This window comes from Barbus barbus (assembly GCF_936440315.1).
Source record: "Barbus barbus genome assembly, chromosome: 28".
NCBI classification, from domain to species: domain Eukaryota; kingdom Metazoa; phylum Chordata; class Actinopteri; order Cypriniformes; family Cyprinidae; genus Barbus; species Barbus barbus.
The window spans coordinates 27,811,398-27,824,595 of NC_136756.1; the positions used below are offsets into that span (position 1 = coordinate 27,811,398).

At 36.7% G+C, this 13,198-nt stretch overlaps 1 protein-coding gene across 7 annotated transcripts in view; it reads left to right on the forward strand.

The window, feature by feature from the left end:
- Window positions 1–13,198, forward strand: part of mtmr3 (myotubularin related protein 3) — a 38,017-nt gene that overhangs the window by 15,994 nt on the left and 8,825 nt on the right. For all 7 annotated transcript variants that reach the window (XR_013782238.1, XR_013782239.1, XM_079382943.1 and 4 more), the window contains exons 6-15: window positions 3,697–3,779; window positions 4,411–4,562; window positions 4,813–4,909; window positions 5,069–5,182; window positions 7,509–7,711; window positions 7,787–7,918; window positions 8,002–8,113; window positions 10,449–10,644; window positions 11,864–12,049; window positions 12,140–12,310. Coding sequence is in view for 5 of the 7 variants with exons in the window: in XM_079382943.1 (XP_079239069.1) it covers window positions 3,697–3,779; window positions 4,411–4,562; window positions 4,813–4,909; window positions 5,069–5,182; window positions 7,509–7,711; window positions 7,787–7,918; window positions 8,002–8,113; window positions 10,449–10,644; window positions 11,864–12,049; window positions 12,140–12,310 (1,446 nt within the window). In the remaining 2 variants the exon portion in view is untranslated. The remainder of the gene's footprint in view (window positions 1–3,696; window positions 3,780–4,410; window positions 4,563–4,812; window positions 4,910–5,068; window positions 5,183–7,508; window positions 7,712–7,786; window positions 7,919–8,001; window positions 8,114–10,448; window positions 10,645–11,863; window positions 12,050–12,139; window positions 12,311–13,198) is intronic.

A 13,198-nucleotide genomic window follows, 5' to 3' on the forward strand; every position in this document is an offset into this window, starting at 1 on the left:
AGTTACAAATAACGTATGCCTACATCCACTGCGCACTATGATGTGTAACACAAAGACCTCTGTTAAAATCTCAGAAAATGGAAGTTTAGCATTTCATGACCCTTTAAAGTGCTTATTTGAAAGATTAAGTGCATAATTTATGTTCCTTTTAATATAATAGTAATTTCCCCCAAGCACTCCACCCTGAACAGAAACCGATTTGCATTAGAGTCCTGATCTCTTTTGGGGTTTATTTTGCAATAACTGGCTGGCTGTACATTATTGCTTAACTGTTTACATTTCTGGATGTTTCTTCAGCTTTTATTGTAAGTGCATTATAAACTGATAGACAAAGTAATTATCATAATTGACAGATACTGTTAAGCTTGATTTGTTTAACCCAAAATATTCTGTTCATGTACATGCGATCATGCAGCTGGGTTTGTTTGTGGCTGGTGGGTGATCAGCTCAGTGCTGATTCATCAGTTGATATCTGTGACAGTCACTTATTCACCAGAGTAAATGAGTGTGACACTCTCTGTGTGCCTGTGAAACGAAGAGTGTGTTGTGCGTGAGAAAGAAGAGCGAGTGATGTGTGTGTGGTTTATGCTGTGTGTGACTACAGGCCAGTTAGTGAGGCAACAAAGCTGTTGTAAGAGCAAGTGTACAGTGTGGGGCTGGAAATGGAGAGAAAAGAGGAAGGAGGTTGAGAGAATGTGAATTGTTACTGCTAAAGTGTTAGTTTTTCAACAGTTTTGAGAGCGTAACGGAGTGCAGAAGTCTTGACGGGTTGGTTTTGGCACGCTGTACGGGTTACAGATGTGTCGCAGTCATTTTGAAATCTGATAGTAATTGCCTTTAAATGTTTTGTGAAAGACTGAAACTGTAGGGATGTGATTTTTCTTTCTGACCTAAGAAATAAAAACAATTAAATTTCTAAATGGTCGTAAACAATTACTAAACCAAATTTCTTTCATGCATGGAGCAACTCATGATCTAGTACTTTCAGCAGCTCAGAGTGGCTTGGTTCAAAGTAAATTCTGCTCCATACAAACATGCATTTGAAAACACTACACATGCAAACATCTTCCCAAATTTGTGAATCGTCTATCTGTTGTTAACAAAAGCAAACCTTTAGATCTCCCTGCGGTGTGGTTTAATAATTGAAAGCAAAAAAATTACAGCAACCTTGAGTAGGAAATCATAATTTTACTGATGTTCTCTAAATTATTATTATTACTACTCACTGTACAATAATACCATTGCAATTATAATATTTTGTATTTTATCATTTAATAAAAACATGTTGAATAATTATAATTAACAATATATAATTATTTAACAATAAATAATTGTATATATTATATATAGTATTATGTAGTATATATTATATATAGTATTATGTAGGTGGCATAAGTAATAAAATAATTAATTATTATTATTAGGGATGCGCCTATCACTGAATATTTCTTAACATTCTAGCAGATATTATGCCAACAAAGCACAATTTAACTAAGTTAGTAAAAAAAATTGGTAATTTTTGAGACCCCTTTCTTGAATCAGGCATGTATTTTTTAATGTGCAAATAAATGCAGCCTTGCCAAGCAGAAGAGAATTCTTTTAAAGGAGACATATTATGCCCCTTTTTACAATATGTAATATAAGTCTCTGGTGTCCCCAGAATGTGTCTGTGAAGTTTCAGCTCAAAATACCCCACAGATCATTTATTATATAATTTAGAAAATGCCTATTTTGAGTGAAAGCAGAAACACTCTGATTTTCGTGCCTGTTTCTTTAAATCCAAATGAGCTGCTGCTCCTGTCCCCTTTCCAGAATAGAGCTGCTCAGCTTGTACCTGCTAAAAACATCTGTTTTGGTTCTGATTATCACGTTTATTTTGCTGAAATCATGCGTTTTAGACCATATTAGTTTGAACGTCTGATATATGGTTTTCTGAGTGCACACATCCGAAGCACATGGACAGAAAGCGGCTGTCACAGCATGTGAGTACTAAACTAAGTTCACACACAAGTTTGTTAAAAACACACATCTTTTTTTTCAGACACTTGCAGAAAAAGGCTTACTAAAACAAAGTTACTGGGTTAAACTGATTATAGCACTTAACCTGGAAAAGTCAGATTTTCATGATGTCACCTTTAAAACATTAGAAAATATTTCAGATCCCACAGATTATTACAGATTTGAACACTATATGTGTGGATGCTATAATAACTGTATTAATATAGTTGTTGTAATTATTATTATCATTATTATTGTCCTACTTTCTATTTAATTTTACTAACGTTAATGAATGTTTTGGTGGAAACCCACAGGAAGACCTCAGTGCTTCTTTTTGTTGACAGCAGCAGATTTATAAATGATTCTCAATAAGAATTTGGGAAGGTGTTTGTTGCACGTATCACATTGTCACATCCATGCTTCACACTTTGGACTTTGAACACTGGTGCCACGAGCTCGTTCAGCGCTGTATGAATACATGCAAATCATGCGTGTATTAGAAAACATAATGCTCTGCAGTTTATTTACTAATTGTTTAAGGCCATTTCGCGATTTCAATCATCATACACTAACCAGCAACAGCCACCCTTCCTCTTCTCATCGTAGACATGCGATGCAATGCTAAACAGTCTTTCGCTGTCGGTGCTTGTAATGATTTTTGCGTCTTTCTCTGACACTTTTCCACATTGCCGATGTGTTTGCTGCATTAGTGCGCACCTCTGTCTGATCACATCACGTCGTTGTTCGGTACATATTATTCGGTCTTTTCGCTTATTCGGCCAATTTCTGTGCTATTTTTAGCCAAACAATTTTGGTTGCCAAACACTCGGTGCGTCCCTAATTATTCTTATTTTGGTCATATTTAATAATGTCCTGGCACTATTAAAATAGAGGAAGATGTAAAAAGGATGACATAAGACAGCTCTTTCTTTTTCTTTTTGTCATGTTTCTGAATTTGTTCCACAGCACTGTAGGGGTTCAAATTAAATGTGCAAATTTTTGGACAAAGTATTAAATCTCTAATACCTATCAATTATTATCTCACAAATGTGATTGTGTTCTTTGACCCTTCAGCAAGCACCCCAGGAATGTTTGAGTGTGGTCAGATTAGTATGGTGGATTTAAACCACAGCCCAGGAATGTGTGTATCACAGAGGAGCCAAAAGCCACAGTGTACACGTCCACCTCGTGATTCTGTCTTCCCTCTCTTTCTCTGTGAACAGAATTGTTCGTGTGAGGTGTCAGTAAGTAACCACTGAGCAGTCTGTCTGTCTGCATGATGTTGCGAGTTGTGAGAGCTGTGGTCAGATGTGACTTGCATGCTGTCAGTGTGCGATCACGCGCAAGTTCCGGAGCTTGAAGGGGAACTGCGTTTCAACCGCACAGTTGCAGTGGTGTCCGCACACATAAACACACACACTTGATTGAAGCTGATCGGCATGCCACTTGAGCTGCAGAACAAAGAATGAGTTTGTCTGAAATAATCTGCAGACGCTAATCACTAACTGTGTTTGTAAACCCTAAGCCCATGTCTAAACTTTCAGTGTGATTGATTCAGCAGGTTGATTTAATCATTAGCATCAGTTGGGTTAATGTTGACTTCCGGTTTAGATGCTCTTTTTGGTGTGCTGAGACTCACAGTGCCAATAATGAAAAATAATTTCTGTATGACTATCTGTCTCACATTCTCTCTTTCAGGTTCCCCTGCAGCTGATAGAAAGTGTAGAATGTCGGGACATGTTCCAAATGCACATCACCTGCAAAGACTGCAAGGTCATCAGGTGAGTCTGTCTGTCTGTCTGTCTGTCTGTCTGTCTATCTATCTAGCTATCGTTCTATCTATTGTTCTATCTATCTATCATTCTTTCCATCTATTGTTCTGTCGTTCTATCGGTCTGTCTGTCTGTCTGTCTATCTATCTAGCTATCGTTCTATCTATTGTTCTATCTATCTATCATTCTTTCCATCTATTGTTCTGTCGTTCTATCTATCGTTCTGTCTGTCTGTCTATCTATCTAGCTATCGTTCTATCTATTGTTCTATCTATCTATCATTCTTTCCATCTATTGTTCTGTCGTTCTATCTATCGTTCTGTCTGTCTGTCATTCTATCTGTTGTTCTGTCATTCTATCTATCGTCCTATTTATCGTTCTGTCTATCTATCTGTTGTTCTATCGTTCCATCCGTCCGTCCATCCGTCCGCTGCTCAATAATGGTTCAACTGTTAATTACAGTTGTTAAAATAATAATCGCCATTATTAATAACAATCATTGTCATTTATCTTTTTCTATTCCATTTCATCAGAATTATTGCACTTTCACACAAGCACAAATCAAGAGACCATCGCCTTAGTTGCGGCAATGTGTCAGTGTGTCTCTCTGATGCAGTAGATCTGATGTCTGTTTTGATAGGTGTCAGTTTTCCACGTTTGAGCAGTGTCAGGAGTGGCTGAAGAGGCTGAACACTGCAGTCCGTCCCCCATCCCAGATAGAGGAGCTCTTTTCCTTCGCCTTCCACGCGTGGTGCGTGGAGAAGGAGCAGCATGGGGATCTGTGTAGGCCAGGTACTGTCTGACCTTCTCAAACCTTGTTTGCATGCTTGAGGCTGAAATCAGATGTCTCACAAATATTTGATCTCTGTATTTCCTGCTAGTCTTGCATAGCCAGACAGCTTTACCACTTAAAGAGTCCATAAAAGATACACTTGTATATCTTTACAAAGACTCTCAAAATTTTTTTCCAACTATTTCTTCTTTGGAAATCCTCTTCCTCTTTACCTTCAGGATTCATCTCTTACTCTCCTCTCTCTTTTAGGTGATCACGTGATGTCACGTTTCTATAACGAGGTGGAGCGGATGGGCTTCGACACTCAGAACGCCTGGAGAGTGTCTGAGATCAACAACAAGTACAAGTGAGTGTTTCTCTCTCAAACATAAGCACATCTAAACTGCTCTGGACACTCAAGTCCTGTCCTGCTGCACTCGGCGGGTCTGTTCAGGATTAGATGACATAAGACAGGCATCAGTCAGTCAGTCCGATCACACTGCCCTCTGCTTGCCCCCTGGCACAGGTTGTGCTCCAGCTACCCTCAGCTGCTGCTGGTGCCAGCCTGGATTACTGATAAGGAGCTGGAGAATGTGGCGGCCTTCCGGTCCTGGAAGAGGATTCCGGCAGTGGTTTACAGGTCAGTCAGCTAAATCTGTTCATAAAATACATGGAGAATCCAAAAGCTAGTGAGTTGCTGCCTCAGGCAAATTCTTTAGGCATTCATTGTGTTTTTGTCAGTTTTAAAATAAATTTTTTTTTAATTTTGGTACTCAAAATATTAGGGATGCACTAGGGGTGTGCGATATGACGATTTTTGATCGTGGACGATAAAAATGTCTCCACAATCTGCTTTTGAAGAAATATCGTTGTATCGTGCTACAGCGCACATTATATCAAATACAGTTCTGGCGCCTCCGTCTCTATATACTGTACAACACGACATATAGCAGTAGAGTTACTCTGACAGGACACTGCACTTATTCGCGATCACAAAAGTACATTATTTGCATACAAGCCTTGCTGGTTAAATGTTTAATTCGCGCGCTGGTCTGACGTGCGCTTTTTCTGAGCACATATAACGTACACCTGAAGCACGCGCACTAAAAAGCCTGTCTAAGCGCCTGATTACTCAACTAACTTATCTTTTGCGCTAATACTGTCAAAACACACAAGGTTTACATACAGACTCAGTTGGTTATCTCTAAAATGAAAGTAAATAGTTAAGAGAGAAACGGATGCGTGCCTGTATATTAGATGCGTGCAGCTCTTAAAGGGACAGGACACTAAACATGCTGTCGACTGTCATTAAAGGGATAGTTCACCCTAAAATTTAATTTCTGCGTTATTTACTCACATGTTGTCCCAAACCTCTATTAATTTCTTGTGCTCAGCCCAAAAGAAGATATTTTGAAGAATGAGGGTAACCAAACAGTTGCTGGTCTACATTGACTTTGATAGTAGGAATGAAAAATCCTATGGAAGTCACTGAGGACCAGCAACTGTTTGGTTTTCCACCTTCTTCAAAATAGCATTTATGTTCAGCAGAAGAAAGAAACTCATTCAGGTTTAAAACAACTTTTGAGTAAATGATGGTATAAAAATAAAACATTATGACAGACTTGACAGACAGATAACAGAATATTTATTTTTCCGGTAACTATTCATTTAACGTTAACAAAACAACAAAACGCAAGAAAAATCACTCCCTATTCTTGACTGAAAAACTTTAATACAGTTGCTTTAGGAATCAGTCTATCTAGTGTTTTATTTTTATATTTGTTCATTCAATTTCATTGAATGCTCCTGCTAAATGCACCTATTGTACCTGAAAATAAAGCACTGTTTGTTTTATTTGTATATCATGTGTATTTGTAATGTGTATCTTTGTTCTTATTTTTTAATAAGAAAGATAAAATAATGACAAATTTTTTATCTTCGCCCACTTTGGCCTAAATATCTGCCATGCATCTTTGTCTTTCTAGTTTGGCTGTAATGCTCAGACAACTTGTAAAACCAAAATAGTAAAACTAACATGACAAAGAATCGTGATTAAAATCGTGAATCGTGATATTTCTAAAAAAAATCGTGATATGATATTTTTCCCATATCGCCCACCCCTAGGATGCACGATATTTATCGGACCGATAAATTATCGACCAATATGAGAGAAAATGGCGTAATTTTTATTGCTCCGATAATTCTGTTAAACCATTTCTGTTACAAAGTATTGTGGTGCCTTACACAAAAAATAAAAAACATTTGAATGTTTGCTATAGTTAGGCCAGAGCTGCTAAAATATCGGTTTAATCAGTGAATCTTAGATTTTGTATTCTCCTGGGTGCACAAACTGCAGATTATATGAAAATTATAATATAAAAATATGAACTTATCGGCATCGGCTATGAGAAGGACTTAATTACCGGTTATCTGTATCGGTTAAAATTTTTCATATCGTGCATCCCTACAAAATATATTTCACTTACTTAGCACGGAAACATTTTATAGTTTTGTGATATTTCTATTTTATTTCTATTTCTATATTTATCTTTTATTTAAGCTTTATATCGTTCTATCGGTCATTCTATCGTTCTATCGATATGGCTACACCATAATAATGGTTAAACTGTTCATCAGAATCGCTAAAAAAAAAAACAATCATAATTATTAATAACGATTATCGTCAGTTTTTTTCTTTTTTATTTATCAGCAATATTGCACTTTTACTTGAACTTCATTTTAGTTACTTGCCAAGGAAACTTGTTTTTTTTTTCTTCTATATTTATCTTTAAGCTTTATTTCAAATAATGAGTTGTTATAGTTTTATTCTAATTCTATTTCTATATTCATGCTTTACTTAATCTTAATTTCAATTAATGTAAACAATTTTACTAGTTTTAGTTTTACAACAAAGCTGCCTTGAACTGTCAGAGGAATAGTCGAGATCTTTAATCACTCTTTCCCAGGCACCAGAGCACAGGGGCAGTGATCGCTCGCTGTGGTCAGCCTGAGGTCAGCTGGTGGGGCTGGAGGAACGCAGATGATGAGCACCTGGTCCAGTCCATCGCCAGAGCCTGTGCCGTGGACAGCAGCTCCTGTAAAGGCATCTCCAACGGCTCCTTCTCCCACGAGTACACTAACGGAGCTGATCTCTCAGATGTGGACTTCGGTCAGTACCACTTGGCCCTGTTGAGTAAATTCTTAATTTAGGTCTCTGTACTGATACACACGTCTTTTTCTATAGACTCGTCTATGACTAACAGCGCAGAGGTGGAGACACTGGCCACCCAACCTCGAAAGCTTCTGATCCTGGACGCCAGGTCATATGCCGCTGCCGTAGCCAACAGAGCCAAAGGAGGAGGGTGTGAATGCCCAGGTACTCTCTCATAGGTGCTCCTTCAGCAATCACAATAACACAAGACGCCCCACTCAATAATGACATGTTGTTCTCCCCCGTAGAGTACTACCCTAACTGTGAGGTGGTGTTTATGGGTATGGCCAACATCCATTCCATCCGCAAGAGTTTCCAGTCTCTGCGCTTCCTCTGCACACAAATGCCTGATCCAGCCAAGTAAGTCTTCCAGCAATCATCTGCTGCGGTTTGCAGTCTGTCCCTTTGTTTGTTGTTGTATTTCACCCTTTTAGGGATCTTTTTTTCTTCTTTTTTTTTTCCTTTAATACAGCTGTCAAGCTGTACAAATATATTAAAGTAATTGTAGGTATGTGTAGGTATATGTAGGTCTATGTCTTTCTACTTGAGCATTTCATGCTTAATTCAATATTTTACTTGGTTTTATGACATGAGTTTTCCAATATCTCTGTTTCTTGTGATATAAACCTGCAACTCAGCCAATTACCAAACTGGCTTTAGCTTATAGGACTAACTAATAATGTAGTCAGTCTCAGTGTTGTATTGTTTACTAAAATAATTAACAATTGTTTTCGGGTAATTGAATTGAAAACTGAAATTAAATATGGATATTAGATGAAAAGCTTAAAAGTAAAACTAAAAATGAGAAATTTTGCTTTGGAAATAAATTGAAATAAAGTAAGTTTAAGTAATCAAATTGGTAAAACCAAAATAAAGCTAAATAGAATATGAATATATATAAATATATAACACAACGCTGCTTAAAGTAACCTTGAAAATGAAAATATTAAAATAAAAGCTAATTCAAAAATAATTAATAAATATTATAAATTGGTCAACATGACTCTTCTTTGCTTTGAATCAAATGTTAAGCATATATGTTTAGATCAAATATTAAAGGATTAGACCATTAGCATTTGGTCATCAAAAATGACCAAAGAGTTTCAATAATTTTCCCATTTAAAGCTTGACTCTTCTGTAGTTACATCATGTACTAAGACCGACGGAAAATGAAAAGTTGGGATTTTCTAGGCCGATATGGCTAGGAACTATACTCTCAACTACAGAAGAGTCAAGCTTTAAATAGGAAAAATATTGAAACTCTTTGGTCATTTTTGAGCGAGATGCTAATGGTCTAATCCGATTCAATGATCTATGCTAAGCTAAGCTAAAAGTGCTACCGCCAGACCCGGAGATCGGCTGAATGGATTCAAAAACGGTAAAACTCTACTGTTTAACTCTAGGGGAGTTGTAAAATGAGCCTATTTAAAAAAAAAAAAAGTGTTCCTTTAACTTCAAGGCTGTAACCCTTACCTGTTGATCAAAAACTTCATCAGTTCTTGCTCTACATGAGCGATTGAAGTGCATTCATTACTTGTGCTCATCTCAAACTCTTACAAGCACTTGCTTTAGCTCCTTTGTGAGCTCGGCTTTTTTATTTTTCCGTCTATTGTTCTTTTCCTGGCATCTGCCTGTGGTTTCCAGCACTGGCTCGTATTTGCTTCCTTTTCCATCCATACTGTTTTCCACTCATCTATTTGTTGTAAAGTCAACAGCAAGTCTTCCAAGTGACTCTCTTTCGGTTTCTTTCACTCTCTCGTTCTCTTTTTAGTCAGCATGAAAAACTCTGGCCAAGAGCTGCGTTTCTAGGCAACACACATGAATTGTTCAGAGGGGAAAAAATGTAATTCTCTCCTTTGATTATTCTGATTGTAAATGTCTCGCTACATGAGGTAGTCATATTCATACAAAGGTCAATTTCCTTTTAAATGTGATTCTGAGTCATGTTTCTCTTGGGAGCAATAATTTGAATGTCTCCTCTGGTTACCTGCACTCGGGTTTCCTTGGCTGATGTCAGTTTGCGTTGGCTGTATTTGACCATGTTGGAAAACTTTTATAGTATTAACCACACTTGACAGTGCTTTCTTTAGTCCTTCTCACAGGTTTCCATTAAGATTTAAACTTGGAAACAGGATAGCATGCAATTTTTATATATTTATTAAAACTAATCTGCAGAATTACTCATTCATTCATTGGACATTACAACCATCAGCTTATTTTTAAATCTTTATTTTATTTGTCTCTGAAGAGACTAAGCATAATGTATCTTATGATCACCAAAGCTGTATTTATTTGATAAAAATGCAGTAAAAACAAAAATATTGTCAAATATTATTATAGTTTAAAATAACTGCTTTCTATTTGAATATATTTTCAAATGTAATTTATTTATGTGATGCTCAAGAAACATTTCTGATTATCATGTTCAAAAACCGGTTTCCCTGCTTCATATTTGTTTTGGAAACCGTTATTCTTAATAATTTTTTCAGGGTTCTTTGATGAATAGAAAGTTCAAAAGAACAGCATTTCTTTGATTTCCTTTAATGCATCTTTGCTGAATAAAAATTATATACATAATTATAAAAAGGATTCTAAGGATTGTTTTTGCTGCAAACAGCCTTATATAATATAGCCATATTCACTGGAACATGCTTCAGATGAAAGTGTGTAATGGTGAGTTTTGTTGTGTCTGTAGCTGGCTGTCTGCTCTGGAGAGCACAAAGTGGCTGCAGCATCTGTCCCTCCTGCTCAAGGCGTCTCTCCTCGTTGTGAACGCAGTGGACCGTGACCACAGGCCCGTGCTGGTGCACTGCTCAGACGGCTGGGATCGTACCCCTCAGATAGCGGCGCTGGCCAAACTCCTGCTGGACCCGTACTACCGCACCGTCGAGGTGAGCGGTGACATAATGAACAAAAACGGGAAAAACCATTAAAACTCCTTCCGAATTATTACGAGAGGAATTCATAAGCTATATCACATGCTGGAAAAATCCACAAGGGCTCATTGAAAATCCTGTGGTTTGAAATGCTCACAAGGACGTTTACATAGACAAAGGCTTAGAGGAAATGTTAAAATATTTGGAGCACAACACACTTTAATTAACAGCGATTGAACAATAGAGAGTCACTTTTCTGCTTTCCTTTTAATACACTCTCAGAAAAAAGGGACAAAAGCAACCCTTTCAAAAATTACTAATATGCACCCTTAAACGGAATAAGCGGAACGAAGTGACAGCTTTTGTACCTTTTTTTTCTGAGAGTGTATTGTATTATTTGGGTGACTTTTCATAGTCTAGATATTTTCTGGCAGCAGCTGGATCTAGGCAGCAATACAGTGCAGACCAGTGTTTACTAGTGGACTCAGTGTGGGGTGAGATTACAGCTTTCACACCATCCAAATAGGCCAAACTCTGAAATAAAAAATTAATATTTAGATTTTTTTTTTCTTTAATTTTTCTTTTCTGATTATGCTTCATTTTAACCTGTTTCTTGCTATCAATATCAGTGGTAGCATTTAATTGCAAACAAATAAACCTATATTCATAAGGAATATATATATATATTTTTCAATCTTTCCAGATCCAGTACCTTTTTTTCACAAGATGGGACATTTTGCAAGTGGGCAGCATAGTCGATTTCAGTTGAATGTTTTAATTTAATTAGAAATAAAAGAAATGCATAGAAAAAATAATAATAGAAATGGTGAATGTAAAAGTAATTAAACCTAAATAGTAATATTACTATTTAACAAAAAAAAATTAACCTAAAATTAAAATGAGAAATTATAGTCATTAAAAATGTAAATTATAACTCTTATTGTATATAAATAATGCTAAAATAACAATGTTTTTACTGAGCATGATGCCTAGAGATTTTCTTTTACAACTAATAGCAAGCTGTCTGTATGGAAAAAGTAAATGGAAAACTGGACATGAATGTGGTTTTGGAGCTTGAACTCCGAAGATGAATGAGTCATCTTAAGTGCTGGATCAGACACTGTATTTTTGACTTTCATTTCTGATTTCTAATACATGTTGTGTTCTGGAGGACATCAAGCAAACATCAAACTTTTTGACATCATAAACAGAAAAATCATCTTTCTACTGGCAGGGTTTTCAGGTGCTGGTTGAGACCGAGTGGTTGGACTTTGGTCATAAGTTCGCAGACCGCTGTGGTCACGGAGAAAACGCGGAGGACTTGAACGAGAGATGTCCTGTCTTCCTGCAGTGGTTAGATTGTGTGCACCAGCTCCAGAGACAATTCCCATGTTCCTTTGAGTTCAACGAAGCCTTTCTGGTAGTTGGCATAAACCTGTCTTTTTAATATTAAACATGTTTCTTGTACTTTAAGTTGTTAGCTCTGAGTCTTTTGGTTTTGTGTGTTCAGGTGAAGCTGGTGCAGCACACGTACTCGTGTCTGTTCGGGACGTTCCTGTGTAATAGCGGGAAGGAGAGAGAGGACAGACATACCCAGGAAAGAACCTGCTCCGTGTGGTCTCTCCTCAGAGCCGCCAACCGCTCCTTCAGAAACCTGCTGTACTCCTCTCATTCAGAGACCGTACGTCAACTCCTCTCAGTCTGTCTTTAACTCATTACACTCCCAAATATTTACTCACAAGAGGTTATATGAGGTTACAGCTGATAGGAGGAGCTGATGCCAATGTCCAAAGAGCAGATATAATAGATTTATGACTATTATATATACAATTTTTCTTGCGCAGTTTTTTTTTTTTTTTTTTATTCCATGTAGTTGCTCAATTAATATGCAGTTTTCAAAACTGCATGTGCATAATTTCTCCAGTCTCCAGTGTCACATGATCCTTCAGAAATCATTCTAATATAAAATAAAAAAAATCTTACTGACCCCTGACTTTTGTGTGGTAGTGTATAATATTAGAAAAGATAAACATTTATTTTATGCAATGAAGTATAAAAGTATTTAATAATCAATCAATCAATCAAAAGAAGTACCATTATTTGACATGACCCATTTTTCACTCCATCGTTAGTCATGTCTGTACAGCACTGATTCTATTCATTGCAATGTTTTTTTCCCTTTCCTAACAACCCTCAGCTGCCTTTGCCTTAAAATTCATACCTCTGTTTTATAAGAGTTTCCTTGTGTAGTGAGTAAACATGAAGAGAGGCATTTACTGGCTTCATAACTCACGCTTGCATTCCTCTCCAGTACTCAAGAGACCCAGTGCTGCCCTGTCCTTTCTTCTCCTGTCTTTTAAAGCTAATTCACACTGCCCCAACAAAACAGTTGTTGAATTTTCTTTTTTTTTTTTTGGATCAGTGTGTTGACCCTGTTGTTATTTTAGGATCATTAATATACTTTTTATTTTGTTTAGTATTATTTATTAATATTTGAATTCAGTTTTTACTTTTGAATCCATTATCATTTAAATTTTATTTTTTATTTTTTTTTTTTTTTTCTGTTGGT